At 40.1% G+C, this 23,124-nt stretch overlaps 1 protein-coding gene across 1 annotated transcript in view; it reads left to right on the forward strand.

Moving 5' to 3' along the window:
• The first annotated feature begins 314 nt into the window (after positions 1 to 314).
• SGCG (sarcoglycan gamma) overlaps positions 315 to 23,124 on the forward strand; it is a 149,730-nt gene continuing 126,920 nt past the window's right edge. The window contains exon 1 of the mRNA XM_014731968.3: positions 315 to 826. Within this exon, the coding sequence (XP_014587454.1) occupies positions 773 to 826 (54 nt within the window). The 5' untranslated portion in view covers positions 315 to 772. The remainder of the gene's footprint in view (positions 827 to 23,124) is intronic.

Below are 23,124 nucleotides of genomic sequence, written 5' to 3' on the forward strand. Positions count from 1 at the left end.
GACTGTGAAGGACCGGGCCCAAAGTGGGAAGACAGTAACTCTTCCCCGGCGCTGCAAGCCCGAGCGGCGGCGGGCAGACGCAGGCGGACCGCAGGGAAGAGCGCGGCGCCCACGCTGGCGGCAGGAGCTGAGCCGGGTGGTGCGGCGCCTAGAAGCAACCCTGCCCAGCGGGGGGCGACCCCCTGTGCGACAGCGGGGGGAGAGCAGCGGGTGGGGCGCGGGAGGGGGCTTGGGGGCGCCGGGCTGCGCGGAAGGGCACGGGCCAGGGAGGCAAGGAGGGCATCGAGGAGGGGAGCGTGGAGAGGGGCGGGGGTGCTGGCGGGGCGCGCGGTGACGGCACGTGGAAGCAGGTGCGGAGTCGTGGAGGGCCGAGGGTAGTCGCAGGAGGGGCACATGGGGGCGTGGAAGGACCGCGGGCTCTGGAGGGACGCATGGTGTTGGGGCGTGGAGGGGACAGCGGATCCAGCCGGGCGCACGATGGGGCGGGCTCGGGTGCGCGTCCCACCGGCGGCGCTCCGGGCTCGGCGGGCGCGGGACGGGCCCGGGGACGGCGCAGTAGCCCGGGCGACTTCCACGGAGGTGTCTGCCCCCCGCCTCTCCTCGCAGCCGGGGCAGTGGCGCCAGGAGCCCGGGCGGGGATGTGGGCCTCCGTGGCTCGGGGGAGCTGCTCCCCCGCCCAGGAGCAGAGTTGTCGCTGCGGTCGCTGAGGAAGGAGGACGGAGCCAAGGCCCGCGCTGTCCCGGGAGGAGACAGTGGTCTCATCCCGTCTGGAATGAAGGGAAATGCAGTGGCTGTTTGCGCCCCCGGACTCCAAGAAGTACAGCAGGTAAAGAGATTGGCACGGTCCACCGCTTCGCTCTCAGTTCCCAAATTTCCGGGTGCTCTCTTCTCTTGCAGCCGCCTAAACTAACCCTCCGTTGTTAGACTGCCCTCTTCCCTCTCCAGCCTTTCCCCAAGACCCCCCACCACCGCGTGAAGTGTAGTTTAGACAGCTGGCATTTCTTTGCCCGAAAGACAGCTAACTGATCTGCACTCTGAAATGACTTAAATAACTCTATGTGTGTGTGTGTGTGAGAGAGAGAGAGAGAATGAGAGTGAATTTTTCTGTAAATTGGCTGCCAAAAATATTGCCCTCGATTGCTCCGAGTCTGTCCCTGACGTTGAGAAAGTGGGTTGCCTGCGCGGAGTAAGAGCGAAGTTGCTAGGGCTGACTTGGGCATTTTCCAGGGGGAACAAGGATCCCTAAAATCACAGGTGGCTCACATCATCGCCAATGGGATTATAACTTGATGATTTTGCCCCATTAGACCCGCTACCCCCTTAAGTACCCATGGTTGTATTTACATACGTACTTGCTTGTTACCGCTTGGTTAAATCAGAGTTAGGAAGTTGATAATATGCACTGCTGGATAGCTGACGTCTATAAATATTGGTACAGTCACGTCCAGTTTATCTGTGGGACAACGACTGGTCCGGTGATGCTGAATGCTGTGCGGTGGGTTTCATGGTGATAGCGCTCTTTGGCTGTGCACGTCTGCCAGGACGCCTGGGATCTTCCTATTAATGCTGCTGAGTGTCCCTTAAAGGAAGTAAATCTGTAAAGCAATGGAATTGTGTTGATCTTTCTAAGAAGCAAGCTTTATTTTTATGTCTTCTTGTGCTTTTCTTCCTTCAATATGAGCAGGCTATAAAAACTCTGAAAAATAGATTTCACAATATTATTCAAAAATATATGTAAGCTGACCTCTTGGGTTTTGATGACAGAATATTTTACTAAAAGAGTCAGTGTATCTGGTATTAAAACTTCCTCTTGAGAAAATGTGCTGGCAAACACAGTGACTGACAGGGCGCAGTCCACTCCACATGTGTAAGAATGTTGTCCTGTAGGCTTCCACAGGTCAGGGACAGCCACGATTTCAGGTACTGCACTCTCCTTAAGGCCTCTGTTCTTTTCATGTTTAACGTTTGTCATTGCAGAATCAGACCTTAAACACATTATTTAGCGGATACTACACGTAAATCATTTATGCATAGAGTGCACTCACACTTGTGGGCTTGCTAGTGGAGGACGGTGTCCCTTATAACAATTATAGTCCTGGAGACGTTTCTTTAATCACAGAAAAAACAGTGATGAATAATCCATTTCATCGGTGAAAATCGTTAGAACTACATAGCAGACCATAAAAGAAATAAGGAAACTTTCATATCTAACAACTAATTTGTTTGCTTTTTTAAACTCTTAGAAACCTCTCTCAGATAATGAGAATAATATTACCAATTCCATTTTTAAAGCAGCATTTTATTAATTGTAACGAGGTAAGATTTAAAATAGATTATATTGAAAATATATATATACACAAGCTATTACATTTTAATCAGTATCATTTTGTTGTCTTGGGGGTGATTTTAAAAAATTTATCAGGCCCTCATTTAGATGTCTAGTACTTAAGACTGTGTCCTGCGAGACCTGCTGTTGTGCTGTGGGTGAAACAGGAAGTGGCCGTGGACCTGGTCACAGTTAAGCAAAAGAAGGTAAAGCTAATTTTATTTTTTTTCCTAGAACTGTATTGTTAGAAAATGATTTATGTGTACATGATAATCATAGTATAATAACCCAAACATTTAATTTTCTAAAGACTTAGGTGATGGTGCTTTGTGATTTAAAAACATGCCCATTTCATTGTATCTAATTTGTGTGAAGTACACACCTGGTTGTGTGTCGTCAGTGCTACAGTGACAGCGTCATCGGTATGGATATCCCTTGTTTGATGTCTGTTTGCGTATAAATTTCTGAACATGACAGCTTCTATATTGGGAGACAAAATGAATACACATAACACCTTGTGATCTTAGCATACCATTTTGTTATATGCAAGGGAAATCTTTGTGCTGGCATAGGAGACAGCAGGAAAAGGAAGGAGATAGTACATTGATGCTTCCTAACTATTTTAAGGTCATGGACCCCTTTGAAAATCTGGTGACAGTAATAGATCTGCTGTCCAGAAAAATCCCCAGAAATGTATGGCTGATGTGGACTGGACTTCAAGAGTTAACTGCTCTGGGAGCCCCGTCTCGGACCCCTGGCAGAGGTCCCCTAAGTTAGATCCTCGGCATGTGGGTGGGCTTGGTTGCTGCACGTACAAACCCTTGGGTCACTCCTTTATGACAAAGTACAACTGCATTAATAATTATGTTAAGAACAAAAATATGAAAACTTAATTGGGGAAGTGACACGAACCAGGTATTAGTTTGTAAAAATGTGCTTCTGATATTTTGTCTAGTAGACTTTTAGTATTTGTTGCTGAACTCTTCTTTCAAAAAAAATATATAAGTGACCTGAATGAGAAAAGGAAAACTTAAAATATATGAAAACTTACTAAAATCACATTGCATTACCCGGTGAACTGTTCTCCGAGTGATTTCCTTGTCGTACGTGCACCTGACAGCTTGCTGCTTTACCTCCGTCTCCTCGCACTTGCCTTGACTGGGCGCCTAACTTAAGCCAGGCACTTGGGGTATTTCATTTCATCCCATCTTCACAAGCACCCTGTGATTAGGGCCCCCTCTGAACTTAGAAGGAAACTGGGCCCAGAGAGGCTGTAATTTTCCAAGGGGGTTGCTCAGCAGAGCCAAGTAATAACATAGACCGGACACCAAACCACACTTCCCACCAGAGCACAGTGCCCACGAACACTTCCCTTGGTCAGCCCCTCATGTCATTCTTTTTGTCGGTGAAAAATAGCTCAAATGACTAGTCCACATAACTACTGCTAGTAATACATTGAATCAAAGGGAAAGAAGACCATCACATTTGAGGTTAAAATGAAGTGGTGTAGAATATTATTCAGCCATCAAAAATGAGGAAATCCTACCATTTGCAACAACATGGATGGACCTTGAAGGCATAACGCTAAGTGAAATAAGTCAGACAGAGAAAGACAGATACTATGATCTCACTTATATGTGGAATCTAAGAAACAAAACAAAACGAAACAAAAAAAACCCACCAAACTCATAGAAAAAGAGATCAAATTTATGTTACCAGAGGCGGAGGGGTTGGGGAGTCGGGACAGAGGGAATTAGAGGGAGGTGGCCAAAAAGTGCAAGTTTCCAGCTGTCAGATAAATAAGTACTAGGGAGGTAATAATGTACAACATGATGACTATAGCTAATGCTGCTGTATGATATATAGGAAATTTGTTATGACAGTAAAACCTCAGAGTGCTTATCTAAGGAGAACTTTTTTTATTATATCCATATGAGATGATGGATGTTAGCTAAACCTACTGAGGTAATCATTTCACAATATATGTCAATCAAAGCATCATGCTATATACCTTAAGCTTATACAGTGATGTATGTCGATTACTTCATAAAACTGGAACAAAATTAAATAGTATGAAGAATGAGCACCGTTAACCTTAGTGCCCTTAAAACCTCATGGAAGTTTTCTCTGGAAACTCTCTGGAAGCCTTCTGTGTCTTCCTCCTCTAATTAAATCTTTTTCTTTTACTTTTTAGTAAATTAGGTAAATAAAGGAGATTGGTAAAATAATATCTCATTAACACAGTATTCTATTAAAAAGTCTTTAGATGTGTTAAGCAAAGTGGGATGACGTTTTAGCCCGTTTGTGCATCCTCTTTTATGAAAAGTGGATCCTAAGCAGGTGACAATTCTGTCAACCTTCACATGTCATCAGATTTTACTACCTCATTTTTGCCTTTCTTCCTTTTTTTCTTTTCTTTCCAATTTCCAAACTTTGAGGTGTATATGAGCAAGGAACAGCATGCTTGACCCAACTGGAGTGGTAAAAGAAAGGTATTCCAGTTCCTTCATTTGGCCTACCTCAAGCCCTGGTAACTGTTCTACAGGGTGTGTTTCTTTAAAAAATAACGTATTCTGCTTAGGGCTGCCTGTGCCGCTTCCAGCTGAGAATCTTTCTACAAATCTAGAAAAACAGAAGCCACTCTGAATATTTGAATATTGCTTCTCTCTTGTTTGTCCCCCTTTCTTTCTCTACGTCTCACTAGATGTATGTTGGACTCCTTATTTCTTTCTTCCATTCATTCCTGGCTTGCCGATTCCCTTATTCCACCTCATGGTGGTTTATTTGCTCAGGTAGTTTGTAATTTTTCTGTGACCTCATCTATGCAGAGAGTTATTCTTAGACAGGAATCTGAAATGCACCCCGTGGGAGAGTGTCCCTGGGTGTGGTTTTGCTTTTGCTTATGCTGGGATCCCAGGGGTGTTATGGGTCCTAGAGCAGTTTTTATGTAAATGTCGTGGTTTGGGATTACAGCAGCAGATATTTGTTGTAAATTTGGACAAACTCATACCCACAGATGGTAGGGGCTTATGATTGGTGCAGAGCTTATGACTTTGCTTTCTTCCCAATAGTTTGTCTTTCCATGCACAGCCTTGGAGACGGAGAGGCCTCTTCTTGCACTTTGCTTGTGTGGTGGGGCTCCAGCCTTGCTCTGGCCAGAGGCCAGCTGTCTTTGTTGGGCATTAAGATTCAGGCTTAGCCTCTAGACCCACAGGTGGGTCTAATAACCTGTGTGCCTCTGTGTGTAGCATCACCTCGCAGCTGTCTCTGACTCTGATTTCCATCCTTGTTTCTAGGCCTTGAGAAGTTTTCATTTTTTCCTATGAGTTGTACTACATATTTTTAAAGTATTGTGTTTTGCAGGATTTCTGTCTCTCGCTGGTAAGAATGGTGCTCTCTTACGTCTCCTCAGCCCCTTGTATCGGAAGGACTCTCTGTGTGTGATACATTTCATTATTCGGGGGGAACAGTTTCCATGTAACTATTTTTAAAGACAGTTATGAAAAAAAAAATTGTTGTACATCATATGCTGAGCTAGATTTACCAAAAGAACTTCATGATGGGGCCGGCCCGGTGGCGCAGCGGTTAAGTGCACGCATTGCACTTCAGCGGCCTGGGGTTTGCCAGTTCGGATCCCAGGTGTGGGCATGGCACCGCTTGGCACGCCATGCTGTGGTAGACGTCCCACACATAAAGTAGAGGATGATGGGCACGGATGTTAGCTTAGGGCCAGGCTTCCTCAGCAAAAAGAGGAGGATTGGCAGCAGTTAGCTCAGGGGTAATCTTCCTCAAAAAAAAAAAAATTAAAATTAAAAAAAATAATTAAATAAACGAAAAAAGGACTTCATGACATTCACTATCTAAATTTTAAATAATTCTGGAATTTAAAAATTAGTGATAATGTTAACTGATATATTAAATAATATGAAATGATTATGTAGTAAAAATATTTCTCTATTTATGTTGATTATGTCATCTGTGGATTATTTAGATTGACTATCTAATCTATTGATTATTTATTCTTGGACTGTCCATACCTTTATGATTAAATTTTGTTTTTATTTATTAATATTTCTTCCAAATATTAATTGGAAGGTGAGAATACACATCAGGACAGTTCTGTTATTGATTAGGGTTGAGAAGGTGGTTGCTTGAAACTAATAAATTAGGGGGGGTTGGTTATTTTATTTGTCTTGTGATATAAAATTTGGAACATTGTATGAATTTATAATCAGAATGGGTACTCAGAAAGTACCGTTGATTTTCGTTTTTTGAGTGTGGAAGGGATGTAAGAATGTAGTATAATTATCAGATTCTCCTCGTAGGTTAACAACGATGACACAACAAATTTATTTTTAAAATAGTAAAATCTAAGTAAAACGTGACTTGCATATCTTATGATATAGATTATTTTCAATGAGATATTTCGGGGTTAGCAGACTTTCTTTGTAAAGGGCAAGAAAATGAATATTTTAGGCTTTGTGGGCCATAGAGTCTCTGTCACAACTGCTCAACTGCAATGGCAGGAACCATAGAGACTCTTAAACAAATAAGCCTGGTTGTGGCCCAGTAACACTCTACTTACAAAAGCAGGTGGCAGACCTTATTTGACACACAGGCCATCATTTCCCAAACTAACCTATGCTAATGAAAGCAATCAATTATAGAGAAATAAGAAGTTTTGCTGTGAAATATTTTTCAACATAGGTTGATATATACATAAGCATTATTCTTTGAGAAATTACCTCATGTAAAATACTGATACAGTCATTCTCAGAAGATATGGTGGAGAAGGAACTACTCCTTGTTTATCTTTTCTTTGCCTTCTCTTCTCACTTGTTGCTTGAGAGAATGATACACAGTCAAGCACCACATAAGGACATTTCGGTCAACAAGGGACCACATATGCAATGATGGTCCTGTAAGATTAGCACCATGTAGCCCAGGTGTGTAGGAGGTATACCATCCAGGTCTGTACTGTAGGGGAGGAATAAATTTTCCTCTACCCTCTAGGTTCTTCTGGCAGGTCTAAGAATTAAATTGAGATAAGACATTAATAGGAGAAAAGCAAACAGAAGTTTAATAACATGTTTACATGGGAGAAACCAAGGAAAATTGAGTAACTAACCAAAATGGCCAAAGCCCTCACCTTAAATACCATCCTCAGCTACAGACAAAGAATATGTTGTGGGTTGAGAGAGTCAGGGGCTTCAGGGAAGAAAGGAATTCATGGATAGGTGAAAAGGAGAAAATGTTTAGAAAACAAGTCTTTGGCTCCACAGAAACAGAAGAACACAGAGGGGAGCCAAACAAACAAGCTTTTCTAGGTTCCCCCCATCCACCACCTACCTCATGTTATGCTAAGGTGATAGCTCGCTTCCTGAGACAGGCTTTTTTTGGTTTGTTTTTGGGGGGGTTTTTTGAGGAAGATTAGCCCTGTGCTAACATCTGCTGCCAATCCTCCTCTTTTTGCTGAGGAAGACTGGCCCTGAGCTAACATCCGTGCCCATCTTCCTCTACTTTATATGTGGGATGCCTGCCACAGCATGGCTTTTGCCAAGTGGTGCCATGTCCGCACCCAGGATCCAAACGGGTGAACCCCAGGCCGCCGAGAAGCAGAAGATGTGCACTTACCCACTGTACCACCGGGCCGGCCCCAAGACAAGTTTTTTTTTTATCTGTGTTCTTTTAGGCAGTTAAGGGGGAGGTAACAAGAAAAACTTTCTGAGTTTTTTTGTTTCGTAAGAATAACCAGCCTAAAATAATCCATCCTCATGTTAAAAAGACACATTTTGGGGTGGCAAATTTTGTTTCTCTCGGTACACTCTATGATATTTGCACAATGATGAAATCGCCTAACAATGCTTATCTCAGAACGTATCCCTTTGTTAAGCAACACATGACTAATTCACACATGTTATTAAAAAATGTTGCTTTCCTCTCTGGAGCTGAAACTTCAAACTGAGTATAAGTTAATGTTTGTAAACTATCGCTGGTTTATAAAAATTAGTGCAAAGAAGTGTTTTTCTTTTTTTGAAAAATAATATTTTAATATGTGCATCACTGTGAATATGCTATACGTTTTGCAGTACACTAAGAATGATCCTTCAGGGGCCAGCCCCGTGACCGAGTGGTTAAGTTCACCCACTCTGCTTTGTCAGCCCAGGGTTTGGCCAGTTCAGATCCTGGGCGCGGACGTTGCACCACTCATCAGGTCATGTTGAGACGGCATCTCATATAGTACAACCTGAGGCACTCACAACTAGAATATACAACTATGTACCAAGGGGCTTTGGGGAGAAGAAGAAAAAAAACAGATTGGCAAGAGATGTTGTTAAGGCAGGTGCCAATCTTTAAAAATAAAAATAATAATTTTTTTTAAAAAAAGAATGATACTTCAGTTTTATCACTATACAAAACTGTTGCAACAGCCCAAAATATATAAAATTAGAGAAATTCATATGTGTAACAGATATTTTGAAATGGAAATTGTATTGTACCTGTCAGTAAACCATGATCATTTCATGGTTATTTTATAATTGTATTACTGCATACAGTAATCAAATGAAGTGAGCCAGACAGTAATTTACCTTTAAGAGCATAAGCAGGACTTACATAAATTGGAAATAAGAAAAAAACCTAAAAATATTTTGTAAAGTTTGCCTCTTTTGCCATTTGAAAGATTTTATAATTTCATTGGACTAAATATTCTTAGTTTCATACTGGGAAGGGTTCCAGATTTTTCTATGTTGCTTTAAAATTTAAATTATGCTAATTTAAAAATATTGACTACACATTAAAATTGGTCTTATCCTCGGGGCCGGCCCGATGGCCCAGCGGTTAAGTGCACACGTTCCACTTCGAGGCCTGGGGTTTGCCGGTTCAGATCCTGGGTGCGGACATGGCACCGCTTGTCAAGCCATGCTGTGGTAGGCATCCCACATATAAAGTAGAGGAAGATGGCCACGGATGTTAGCTCAGGGCCAGTCTTCCTCAGCAAAAAGAGGAGGATTGGCAGCAGATGTTGGCTTAGGGCTAATCTTCCTTAAAAAAAAAAATTGATGTTATCCTATATTTGCTGTACATTAAACAATTAGGAGATATTTTTCTAACTCATAGATTTTTGAGTTATTTGTATATTTTTTTCAAATAAAGTAAGTGGCCCAAGGTAATGACAGGAAAGTTATTTGTGTACTCCTTTGTTAAGAAAATTTTCCTGCAGATAAATAAAATAAACTACTTTTATTAGATTTAGAAAGTGAACCCAAGATTCAGAGGCGTTGTTCACTAGAAGTCGAGAAGGAAAGCACAGCAGAACCTATGAACACAGCACGCAGCTATTTGTTCTGAGAGCAAACGTGGTGAGAAGTGTGGTGGTGAGAAACCTCTGAAGTTTCACACATGAACATTATTTCTGTGCTTAAGTTAGAAAAGTACTAGTGTACTGTAAAAATGGAGCAGCGTGCTGGTGAGGATGTGGAGCAAAAGAGCTCTCATTCGTTGCTAATGGAAATGCAAAATGGTGCAGCCCCTTTAGAAGGCAGTTTGGCACTTCCTTACAAAACTAAACATACTGTTACCATACGATCCAGCAGGTGTACTCCTTGGTACTTAGCTAGAAGGACTGAAAACATATCCACACAAAAATCTGCACACAGATGTTTACAGCAGCTTTCTTCGTAATTGCCAAAACTTGTAAGCAACCAAGATGCCTTTCAGTAAATGAATGGATAAATAAATTGTGGTACATCCAGACAATGGAATAGTATTCAGTGATAAAAAGAAATGAGCTCTCAAGCTATGAAGAGACATGGAAGAACCTTGAGTGCATGTAAGTAAGTGAAAGAAGCCAATCTGAAAAGGCCATATACTGTATGATTCCAAATATGTGACATTCCGGGAGAGTCAAAATTATGGAGACAGTAAAAATTGCAGAGGTTGCTGGGTGGAGAGAGGAAGTGAAAGAGATGAATAGGCAGAATACAGAGGATTTTCAGGGCAGTGAAAATCCTCTGTATGAATCAACAACGGGAGGAAAGCTGGAAAATTCACGAATATGTAAAAGTTAAAACACTCCTAACAACCAATGAGTGAAAGAAGAAATCAAAAGTGAAATTTAAAAAAGTACCTTGAAACAAATGAAAATGGCTATAGAACATACCAAAATGTAGGAAATGCTGCAAAGCAGTTCTAAGAGGGAAGTTGATAACAATAAATGCCTACATTAAGAAAAAAGGAAGATCTCAAGTAAACAGCCTCACTTTATACTTCAAGGGCCTAGACAAAAAGAACAAACTATGCTCAAATTTAGCAGAAGGAAGGAAATAACAAAGATCAGAGCAGAAATAAATAAAAGAGAGACCAGAAAAACAATAGAAAAGATCAATGAATCTAAGAGCTGGTTTTTTGAAAGAATAAACAAAATTCACAAACCTTTAGCTAGACTAAAAATAAATCAGAAATTAAAGAGGAGATATTACAACTGATAGCAAAGAAATACAAAGGCTCATAGGGGACTACTATGAACAATAATTGGATAATTTAGAAGAAATGGATAAATTCCTTGAAGCATAAAACCTGCCAAGACTGAATCATGAAGCAATAGGAAATCTGAACAGACAAATAATGGGTATTGAGATTAAGTCAATAATCGACAAAATAAGCAACAAAGAAAAACCCACGACCAGATGGCTTCCCTGGTGAATTCTACCAAAAATTTGAAGAGGAATTAACATCAGTTCTCAAACTGTTCCAAAAATTTGAAGAGGAGGGAACCCTCCCAAACTCATTTTAGCAGTCCAGCATTACCCTGATACCAAAGCCTGACAAGGACACTATAAGAAAAGAAAACTACATGGAATATCTTTGATGTGCATAGATGCAAAATTCTAAACAAAATTTTAGCAAACCAAATTTAACAGCGCATTAAAAAGATTGTACACCATGATCAAGTGGGATTTATCCCTGGGATGAAGGGTAGTCCAACATACTCAAATCAATAAATATGATACACTACATTAGTAGAATGAAAGATCAAAGTCATATGATCATCTCAATAGATGCAGAAAAAGCATTTGACAAAATACAATATCCTTTCCTGATAAAAACACTAAACAAATCGGGTATAGAAGAAATATATCTCAACACAATAAAGGCCATATATGACAAGCTCACAGCTACCATAGTACACAATGGTGAAAAGTTGAAAGGTTTTACTCTAAGATCAGGAACAAGACAAGGGTGCCCACTCTCACCACTCTTGTTCAACATAGGACTGGAAATCCTAGCCAGACCAATCAGGCAAGAAAAAGAAATAAAAGACATCCAAATTGGAAAGGAAGAAGTAAAATTGTCTTTGTTTTCAGATGATATGATCTTATAGAAAATCCTGAAGAGTCCACTAAAAATCTATTGGAATTAATTGACAAATTCAGTAAAGTTGCAGGATACAAAATGAACATACAGAAATCAGCTGCATTTCTATACACTAACAACCAACTATATGAAAAATAAAATAGTTCCACTTACAATAGCATCAAAAAGGACAAAATACTTAGGAGTAAATTTAACCAAGGAGGTTAAAGATCTGTCCATGCGAAACTACGAGACTATGATGAAAGAAATTGAAAAAAAGACACAAACGAATAGAAAGATAGCCCATGTTTATGGATCAGAAGAAGTAATATGGTTAAAATATCCACGCTACCCAAAGCCATCTATAGATTAATGCAACCGCTATCAAAATCCCAGTGGCATTTTTCACAGAAATAGAAAAAAAAACCCTAAAATTTGTATGAAACCACAGAAGACTCCAAATAACCAAAGCAGTCCTGAGAAAGAACAAAGCTGGAGGCATTGCACTTCCTGATTCCAAACTATACTACAAAGCTATAGTAATCAAAAAAGTATGGAACTAGCATAAAAATAGACACAACCAAAAAACAAATAACCCTATTAAAATATGGGCACTGTACCTGAATAAACATTTTCCAAAGAAGATATACAATGGCCAACAGGTACGTGAAAAGATGTTCAATATCACTAGTCATCAGGGAAATACAAATAAAAAACAACAGATAACACCTCGCATTTGTTGGAATGGCTTTATCGAAAAGACAAGAGGTAACAGGCGCTGGCAAAGATGTTGAGAAAAGGAAAGCCTTGCGCACTGTTGGTGGGAATATAAAGTGGTACAGCCACTATAGAAAACAGTATGGAGGTTCCTTAAAAAAATTGAAAATAGAACTACCATAACCCAACAATCCCACTGCTGTGTATCTATCCAAAGGATAGGAAAACAGGATCTTGAATAGATAGCTGCGCTCCCGTGTGCACTGCAACATTATTCACCTTAGCCAAGATATGGACATAACCTAAGTGTCCATCAAGAGAGGAATGGATAAAGAAGATGTGGTGTGTGTATATATATATATATATATATATATATATATGAATATTATGATATATATCATATCATAAGATAATATGAATATATATATGAATCTTATTCAGCCTTGAGAAAGAAGAAAATCCTGCCATTTGCAGGATGGACATGGGTAGACCTTAAGGGCATTATGCTAAGTGAAACAAGTCAAACAGAGAAGGCCAAATGTTGTATAATATCACTTATGTGTGGAATCTAAAAGAGCTGAACTCATAGAAACAGAGTAGAATGTGGTTAGCAGGGCTTCAGAATGGGGGAATGGAAAGAAGTTTGTTAAAGGGTACGAACTTCCAGTTATAAGACAAGTTCTGAGGATGTCATGTACAGCATGGTGATTATAGTTAATAATACTGTATTATTCACTTGAAAGTTGCTAAGAGAGTAGATCTTAAATGCTCTCACCACAAAAAAGAAATGGTAATTATGTGACATGATGGAGGTGTTAGCCAATGCTATGGTGGTGATCATATTGCAATATATAAGTGTATCAAGTCAACATATTGTACACCTTAAACCTACACAATGCTATGTGTCAGATATACTTCAGTAAAGCTGGAAAGAAAAAAATGGAACCCTCCCCCTCAGAAAAAGAAAATGCTCTGTGATATTATAATGATGGGTGTATATCTTTATACATGTCTCCAAACCCATGGAACGTACATCACCAAGAGTGAACCTGTGGTAAACTATGGACTTTCAGTGATTATGATGTCTCAATGGAGGTTCATCCTTGGTAAAAAATGTACCATTCTGGTGAGTGATATTAGTAATGGGGGGGCTATGCTTGTGTAGGGACAGAAGGTATATGGGAAATCTCTGTACCACCCTCTTAATTTTGTTGTAAATCCAGAGCTGCTCTAAAAAAAAAATCTTTTAAGAAAACTGAGCAGTGGATATAATCACCACATTTTGTTTCTTCCTTCTTGTGTTGACGGACACTAAGGTTGTTTCCATATCTTGTCTACTGTAAATAATGCTGCAGTGAACATGGAAGTGCAGATATCTTTTCGATATCCTGATTTCATTTCCTTTGGATAAATAAACTGAAGAGGAATTGCTGGATCATATGATTGTTCTATTTTTAACTTTTTCAGGAACCTCCATACTGTTTTCCATAATGGCTGCACCATTTTACATTCTCACCAACAGTGCACAAGGGTTCCAATTTCTCCACATCCTCGCCAACACTTATCTCTTGTCTTTTTTGATAATAGCCATTTTAACAGATGTGAATTGATATCTCATACCATATTGTATGCTTGAAATTTGTTAAGAGAGTAGAATTTAAGTGTTCTGACCACAAAAAAAGAAAGAAAATGGTAACTATGTGAGATGATGGATTTGGTAATTATCTTGACTGTGTTGATCATTTCACAGTGTATATCAAAACATAAAATTTACACCTTAAATGTATACAGTTTTGGTTTTTTTGCTGAGGAAGAGTCACCCTCAACTAACATCTGTTGCCAACCTTCCCCTTGTTTTTATGCGAGCCACCACCACAGCATGGCTACTGATAGACAAGTGGTGTGGTTCCATGCCCAGGAACCAAACCCAGGGTGCCAAAGCAGAGCACACCAAACTTTAACCACTAGGCCATCGAGGCTGGCCAAATGTATACTTCTTTCTGTTTGTTTTTTTATTGCAGTAACATTGGTTTATAACATATAACTTTCACATGTACATGATTATAGTTCGATTTCTGTGTAGATTACATCATCTTCACCACCCAAAGACTAATTACCATCCATCACCACACACATGTGCCTAATCACCCCTTTCATCCTCCTCCCTCCCCCCTTCCCCTCTGGTAACCACCAATCCAATCTCTGTCTCTATGTGATTGTTTGTTGTTGTTCTTATCTTCTATTTATGAGTGAGATCATACTATATTTGACTTTCTCCCTCTGACTTATTTCACTTAGTATAATATCCTCAAGACACATCCATGTTGTCACAAATGGCAGTATTTCATCATTTCTTATGGCTGAGTAGTATTCCATTGTGTACATACCACATCTTCTTTATCCATTCGTCCCTTGACGGGCACTTAACCTTACTTCCAAGTCTTGGTTATTGTGCATAATGCTGCAACGAACATAGGGGTGCATGTATCTTCATGCATTTGTGTTTTCCTGTTCTTTAAATAGTTTTTATTTGTCAATTATACCTCAGTGAAGCTGGTGGGGGAAAAACTGAGCAGTGGAAAATTTTCCATAGGATATGCTTTTGACATGATTTCCATGTTGTAACCAAAATGTGGCTGACTTCATTTGTCAGTCCCTGCCTCAGTTACACAAACAAACAAATTTTTTAAAAAGTTAACCCTTGGGGCTGGCCTGGTGGCACAGTGGTTAAGTTTGCCCCTTCCGCTTCGGCGGCCCAGGGTTCGCTGGTTGGGATCCCAGGTGCAGACATGGCACCGCTTGGCAAAGCCATGCTGTGGTAGGTGTCCCACAATTAAGTAGAGGAAGATGGGCACAGACGTTAGCTCAGGGCCAGTCTTCCTCAGCAAAAAGAGGAGGATTGGCAGATGTTAGCTCAGGGCTAATCTTCCTCAAAAAATAAAGTTAACCCTCTGCATTCAGAAAAGGGAGGGAAATATTAAAAGGCCAGACTTTCATTAACAACTGTGGATGTCGTAGTACCTCAAAGTTCTTATGGCTCACTGGCCCCAATCTCAAACTGCAGGCTAAGTATCTTCACCCAGCTGTTCCACTCACTTCGTTCCCTTGTCCTTCCAAGATGGAATGCTTCCTTATGCATTTCAAACCATTCCTGCTCTGGTTGACTAATGTTGCTCTTCATTCCACTTGCTCTCCCACACAGCTGGGTTAAAACTTTTCCATGCCCACTTCATCTGGTTGGCTGTTAAGTTTCACCGAGCCTAACTTCACACAGTCTCCCAGCTTCCTGAGTTAGAGTCCAGTGGCCTCTGCCGCCCTGAAGCTGTTAGACAGCAGCTTGGAATTCACCACTGTCTTGGGTTGCTCTGTGTAATTTACTCCATCTTCTCAAACTTTGAGCACAGGAACCTGTCTTTGAACTGCTTTTGCTCATCTGAAATGTCATGAAGAAGTCCAGGCCTTGCATCTCTCTATTTCTTCTGTCTCAAAATAGACAAATTATTATCAGCCTAGCTATGAGCTATTTAAATCAATCTTGTTTAGTGCCTATTTTGATACAATTTTGTTTGAAAATTTTAACTAACTTATTTCATTACAATGTTGACACATTTGGGCAAAGAATGGTTTAAGACAATTTTTTGAACAATGAAAGAGCATAAACAAAATGAATACTACAGAATTATCCTGAAGTCAATAATTACGTTATTTACTAAATACAGCCAGTAAGTGCCTGATATTGCCTGGACAAAACTTTTCTTGTTGTTGAGGTATAATTGACATATAACGTTATATTAACTTCAGGTGTACAACATAATTATTGGATATTTGTATGTATTGCAAAATGGTCGCCGCAATAAATCTAGTTAACATCCATCACCATACATAGTTACAAAATTTTTTTTTCTTGTGATGAGAACTTTAAAGATCTACTCTTAGCAACTTTCAGATGTGCTATACAGCATTAACTTCATCACCAAGCGGTACATTTTATCCCATGACTTATTTATTTGGTAACCAGAAATTTGTACGTTTTGACCCCCTTCACCCATTTTGCCCACCCCTCACCCCTCACCCCCTGCCTCTGGCAACCACCAGTCTGTTCTCTGTATCTGTGAGCTTGGGTCTTTTGGTTTTTTTTTTTTTAGATTTCACATATAAGTGAGTTCATATGGTCTAAAGAAAATGAACACTTAGGTTGTTTCCATTGTAAATAATGCTGCACTGATCATGGGGATGCGTATATCTTTTTAAGTTAGTGTTTTTGTTTTCTTCAAATAAATACTCAAATGGAATAGGTAGATCATACGGTAGTTTTAATTTTTTGTGGAACCTCCATACTGTTTTCCTTAGTACTGCGTCAATTTACATCCTCACCAGCAGGGTTCCCTTTTCACCACGTCCTCACCAACACTTGTTATTTCTTGTCTTTTTGAGAACAGCTATTCTAACAGGTGTGAGGTGTTGTCTCATTGTGGTTTTGATTTGCATTTCCATGATAAGTAGTGGTGTTGGGCATCTTTTCATGTGCCTGTTGGCCAGCTGTATATCTTCTTTGGAAAAACATCTATTCAGATCCTCTGCCCATTTTTCAATCTGATTGTTTGTTTTTTTGCTATTCAATTGTATGAGTTCTTTATATATTTTGGGTATTAATCCCTTTTCAGACTTATGATTTTGCAGTTATTTTCTCCCATTCAGTAAGTTACCTTTTCATGTTGTTGACGGTTTCCTTTGCTGTGCAGAAGCTTGTTAGTTTGATGTAGTCCCACTTGTTTATTTTTGCTTTTGTTGCCTTTGCTTTTGGTGTCAGATCCAAAAAGTCATCGCCAAGTCTGACGTCAGGGAGCTTACCAGCTATATTTTCTTCTAGGAGTTTTATGGTTTCTGGTCTTACATTCAAGTCTTTAATCCATTTGAGTTGATTTTTGTGTATGGTGTAAGATAGAGGTCCAGTTTCATTCTTCTGCATGTAGCTGTCCAGTTTTTTCAACACCAGTTATTGAAGAGATTGTCCTTTCTCCATTTTATATTCTTGGCTCCTTTGTTGTAAATTAACTGACATATGTGTGGGTTTATTTCTGGGCTCTCCATCTGTTCCACTGATTTATGTGTCTGTTTTTGTGTCAATACCACACTGCTTTGATTACTATAGCTTTAAAATATAGTTTGAAATCAGAAAGCATGATGCCTCCAGTTTTATTCTTTCTTCTCAAGATTGCTTTGGCTATTTGGGGTCTTTTGTGGTTCTATGAAAATTTTAGGATTTATTGTTCTATTTCTGTGAAAATGTCATTGGAATTTTGATAGGGATTGCATTGAATCTGTAGATAGCTGTGGGTGGTATGGACATTGTAACAATATTAGTGCTTCCTATCCATGAGCACAGAATCTCTTTCCATTTATTTGTGTCTTCTTCAGTTTCTTTCATTAATGTCTTACAGTTTTCACTGTACAGGTCTTTACCTCCTTGGTTAAATTTATTCATAGGTACTTTATTCTATTGGATGCAATTGTAAATAAGATTGTTTTCTTAATTTCTCTCTCTGATAGTTTGTTATTAGTGTGTAGAAGCACAACAAATTTTTTGTGTATTGATTTTGTATCCTGCAACTTCACTGAATTCCTTTATTCTAGCAGTTTTCTTGGTGGAATCTTTAGGGTTTTCTACATATAATATGACATCATCTGCAAATAGTAACAGTTTTACTTCTTTCCAATTTGGATGCCTTTCCTGGACTGAATTTTGAAGCACGAATGTTGGTTTGGAAAAAACCCAAACAATAGAGGATGAAGGGTGAAAAAGAAAAAAAATTTAATGACTCTTTGGGGGGTGCAGTTTTAGGTTCAGAGCAAAACTGAAAGGAAGGTACAGAAATTTCCCATACACTTCCTTGCCTTCACACGCAGCCTCCCCCAATATCAACATCCCCACCGGAGTGGTACCTTTGTTAAAGTTGATGAACCTACATTGACACATCATAATCACAGTTTCATAGTCTTACCTTTTCTAGATGGCCTGTAGGAGGAATCATACACTGTGTAGCCTTTTTGGATTGGCTTCTTTCACTTAGTAATATGCATTCCAGTTTCCTCAGTAGTGTTTCATGGCTTGAGAGCTCATTTCTTTTTATCGCTGAATAATATTCCATTGTCTGGATATACCAGAGTTTGTGTATCCATTTATCTACTGAAAAACATCTGGGTTGCTGTTACTTTTTTTTTTTTAACAAAGTTTTTTTTCTTTTTAAGGAAGGTTAGGCCTGAGCTAACATCTGCCACCAATCCTCCTCTTTTTGTTGAGGAAGACTGGCCCTGAGCTAACATCCTTGCCCATCTTCCTCTACTTTATATGTGAGACACCTGCCACAGCATGGTTTGACAAGTGGTGTGTAGGTCCACACCCAGGATCTGAACCAGTGAACCTCAAGCCGCTAAAGTGGAACGTGCAAACTTAACTGCTGCACCACCAGGCTGACCCCACTACATCTTTTTAGATGCAAAGATTACTTGACTTCTTTTTCTAAAAACATATCTTTCAATAGGAGCCAAACTTTTTTATTATTATTTATGAATTGGAAAGAAAAAGAAGTGGAATTATCTTCCTCATAGTGTTCAACAGCGTTTGCATCCAAATAATCTGTTTTCTAGAGGTTTGTTTGCAAATCTGAATGTATTTTCTCAGGAAGGTATCATAATCTGTTGTGTTGTGAGGATGTTTTGCAAATGTTTCTTTAACCCTTAATGTAGTTAAGTAATAACGTTCCTTGTTTCACAGAGCCTAAACATTATTCATAGCATCATTTCTTTGTTTCCATTCTTAATATCAAGAATATAACAGAATTTCTCATGCTCAGAACTGGACCAAGGAATAAGGACCCTTTCCCGAGCAGATAAGTGGGATGAAATCACGGTGACCCTCTTAGTAGAAAGTGACCGGGAGTGGTATTGAGAGAGGAGGATTCCGCACACCCCAGGAGGCAGCAGTAGGGGACAAGTTCATGGCCTGGGGAGACGCTGACTTGTCAACCTGAGCAGGAATTTTTACCTGCCAAATCTATAAACCAGTAGCAGACTATATGTTTGCACAGCACAGCCTGGATGTGAAAAAAGCTTAACTGTTTCTTTCAAATATACAAAAAATAATTCTCACTTTTGGAACCCAGACAATACTTCATTCTGTTGAGTTGAAATGGACTGTCAAAAATGACTAAGGCTTCAGTTATGCTCCTAGACATAAAGTTAAACTGAAAAGCATCATGTTGTTCCAAAAAGAACAATCACTTTGCCAGCCATTGAAGGTGGGATAAGATCTCTAGAGGAACTGGGAATCCTGAAAGTCTGCCTTGGACCAATGCCGCAAATTGTCCCCTTTATTTTCACTCTCAATTCTGTGTTCTGTTTAAGCTTTTCATAGAACTAAATTCACTATTTTTCCCTTTCTCTACTGTCTAAGTTTTTGTGAAAGACCAAAATTCTTTCAGGAGTAAGGATCCACGGAAGGGTACACATGGTGGCTACAAGTAATTTCAGAAGTAGCCAATGCTCCTGTTAGCCCTATTGTATAGGAACATGTGGATGACAGACTTCCACCATGGAGAGAGCAATGTGAAGTTAGTGTTTACACATCGCTTTCCTGAAATCATTCAAAAGCAACAAGGAGAGTGAGAAACTCATTCAAATCCCATCTTTGGCGGAACCAGGAGATAACTAAAACCATAAACCACAAAATTAGTAGAAAGTGAGAACTGAGCATGTATGTGTCTGAAAGGAATAGTAAGAGAGGACATCAGAGCTGCAGACTCAGAAAACCCATCAGCGTGTGGTTTTCACAGGTAGAGGGTATGTCCTGGGTGGCGCAAAGTCTGAGCATCCTATTTACAACAGGAGGATGAGATGCACGAAGTGATGGCAAGGAGATTCCTTGCACCTGGCTCAGTTCAAGATGCAGAAGAGGTGGGCAAACGAGGAATCGCGCAGATAAGCCAGGATAAGCAGATAAGCAATCTGTCTGTCATAGCAAAGCATAGGATGGATTTTGCATTGTTAAAAAAGAAAAAAAGAGCTGACTAAGAGGTGAAGCCTAGACAAACACACAAACTCTGGGTCATGAAGAAACTTCCAGTCAGACCAGAACATATCCCTCCCTAGCACAAACCTCCTGAAAGGAGCTAGACAGAGAGAGAGAGAGAAGGAGGTGGGAAGTGATGGCTGTATGTAATGGGCTCATGAGAAAAGATGACCAATATTTCAGGGATAATGTCGATCCTTTCCATTTTATTTCTACATCTGGGATTTGGAGTAGTGTTATCCCCTCACACCAGGCTAAGTGTTTGCAGCAGTGGTTCCCAGCCTTGGCTATCCATTAGAATTGTCTAGGGAACTTTGGAAGATACTGGTACCTGGGCCCCTATCCATAGCAAGTAAGTCAGAATATCTGGGGAGAATCCTAGGCAACGCGATGTTCTGCATCTCCAAGGTTGATTCTAACGTATGGCCTCAGCTGAGAACCCCTGCTCTTCATGCCTCCATCTCTCTTGCCTTATCTGTCCTCCACCTCATGGGGTTCCGACCCTGGGCCTTGTGTGTATTTCTTGAACACAGGAGATCATTCCTGCCCCAGGCCTTGCCTTTGCCACCCCCCTGCCTGTATTGTGCTCTCCCTGCTCTTTTCCTGGTTGGCTCTTTCTCGTTATTCAGGTCATCACACAAAGAGCTTCCCTGAATGTTGTGTTTAAAATAGTCTCCCATCACCCTATTTATGTTATTAACAGATCTATCACCATGAGGACTTGTCTTGTTTCTTGTTTTCACATTCATTGGCTGTTTCCTCAACTGGAATATAAGCTCTAAGAATGCCAGACCTCCATTGTCTTGTTCACTCTGGTGAGCTCAGCTTCTAGAACAGGCACCTAGTAAGTGCTCCTTGCATCAAAAGCAGCAAAAGTGGCCCCAGCAAGGAGCCTGTGGTCTTCCCGTAGAATTCGTATAGTACAAACCAGCTCAGCACCCCAGAAAAACAGTTTGAAAGAGAGTCATTAATTCCATTAAGTAACCTCCATATTACAATAGTAAGAACTTCCGTACAGCTACCTAAAAATGCATTACTTTTCTGACTTAGAGAAGAACTTAATATGTCATCTATTCTAGCAGACAAGCAAAACCAAATCAATGAAAAAAAGCAGCTCATGTATGTAACAGAGACAATCCTTGATGAATATTATCTAAATAAATCCTGATTGACAGACCACTGCTGTTATCTTTCCCTCCATTGTGCTATTACCGTATTTCACCAAACCTCAAATGCACATATTTTGTATTTTAACAGCTCTTAATTGGAATGCATATTGCAGTCAGCTTCGTCTTATAGTTTAATTTGCACATGTTCTTCCTTTCTTAGTGTCATAAAAACAGTGGTGTTCTTAAAATCATCAGTCTTAGCTTTGATAAGATATTATGGTATGTGAGAAAGTCAGGAACTTTTCCATGAGGTTTTCTTGATCTTTACTATGCATATAATTTTTTTTTTAATCTAGAACCGCCATCTTAAATGTTCCCAGTGGTTGTCTCTTGCCAAATTGAGTGATCTTTCTCCACCCTCATGTTGGGCCTCCCCAGAGCATATGGTGACACTGAATGGTTCCCTCATTCCTATGTGCCACCATCTAGGAGGTGGACTTCTGTAACTTACAAGTTCTGTTTTCACAACTAATGGCAGGCAAATTTATGTTCTCACCTCTTTTCATTTTTTGAAACTTTCCTACTCTTGATAGCATCACACCCTCATTAGTCCACTTACCAAGAACTAAGTACGTTCCTACACCACCACCCCATACACACACACACACACACACACACACACACACACAAAGGCAAGTTCTTTACATTATTGCATTGGTTTTAAATTATTTTTTCTTTCTGCTTTTTCTCCCCAAATCCCTACAGTACATAGTTGTATATTTTAGCTGTGGGTCCTTCTGGTTGTGCTCTCTGGGATGCCGCCTCAGCATGGCTCGATTAGCGGTGCCATGTCCACTCCCAGGATCCAAACCAGCGAAACCCCAGGCCACCGCTTCAGAGCACACGAAATTAACCACTCAGCCATGGAGCTGGCCCCTATTGCATTGGTTTGACTAAAACTTATGTTGCAAATGATCAAATACCAACTACACAGTTTTGAAGAAAAAAAGGCAATTTCTTGACGAATGTAGCTGAAAAGTACAAGATTAGAGCTGATTTAGGTGTGCCTTGATCCACAGGCTCAAAATTACCGTCAGTTTTTCTCTCTCTCTCTCAGTTCTGTATTTTGCTGTATTGTCTTGTTTTCATGGCTGCTAACAAACCAAGCTCAAATCACTGTCAAATTCCAGTCAAGCAGAAAAGAAAGTGTGTCTTTCTGGTCACTGAAAACAACGTTGTGGGATTTTCTCTGATTGAGCCTGATTGGCTTGGATGGAGTCATTCTATAATAATCTCTGTGACCAAGAGAATGCCATGCTCTGGTTGGCCTGGCCCAAGTCACATGACCCCCCCATTCACCTAGGAATGGTGTTGATTTGACTTGACCAAACATGCAGACTGAAGGTGCAGCAGGAGGGATTCCCTCAAAAGAAAACCCAAGTGTCGTTACAAGAAGTGGAGTTAATGGATATTGAGAAGCAACAAACAAAAACCAAGCACGTACTTACTTCTACCATATGATCCAGCAAGTTTCCTTCTGGGTATGTACC

The sequence above is a fragment of the Equus caballus genome, chromosome 17 (genome assembly GCF_041296265.1).
Source record: "Equus caballus isolate H_3958 breed thoroughbred chromosome 17, TB-T2T, whole genome shotgun sequence".
Taxonomy (NCBI): Eukaryota; Metazoa; Chordata; class Mammalia; order Perissodactyla; family Equidae; genus Equus; species Equus caballus.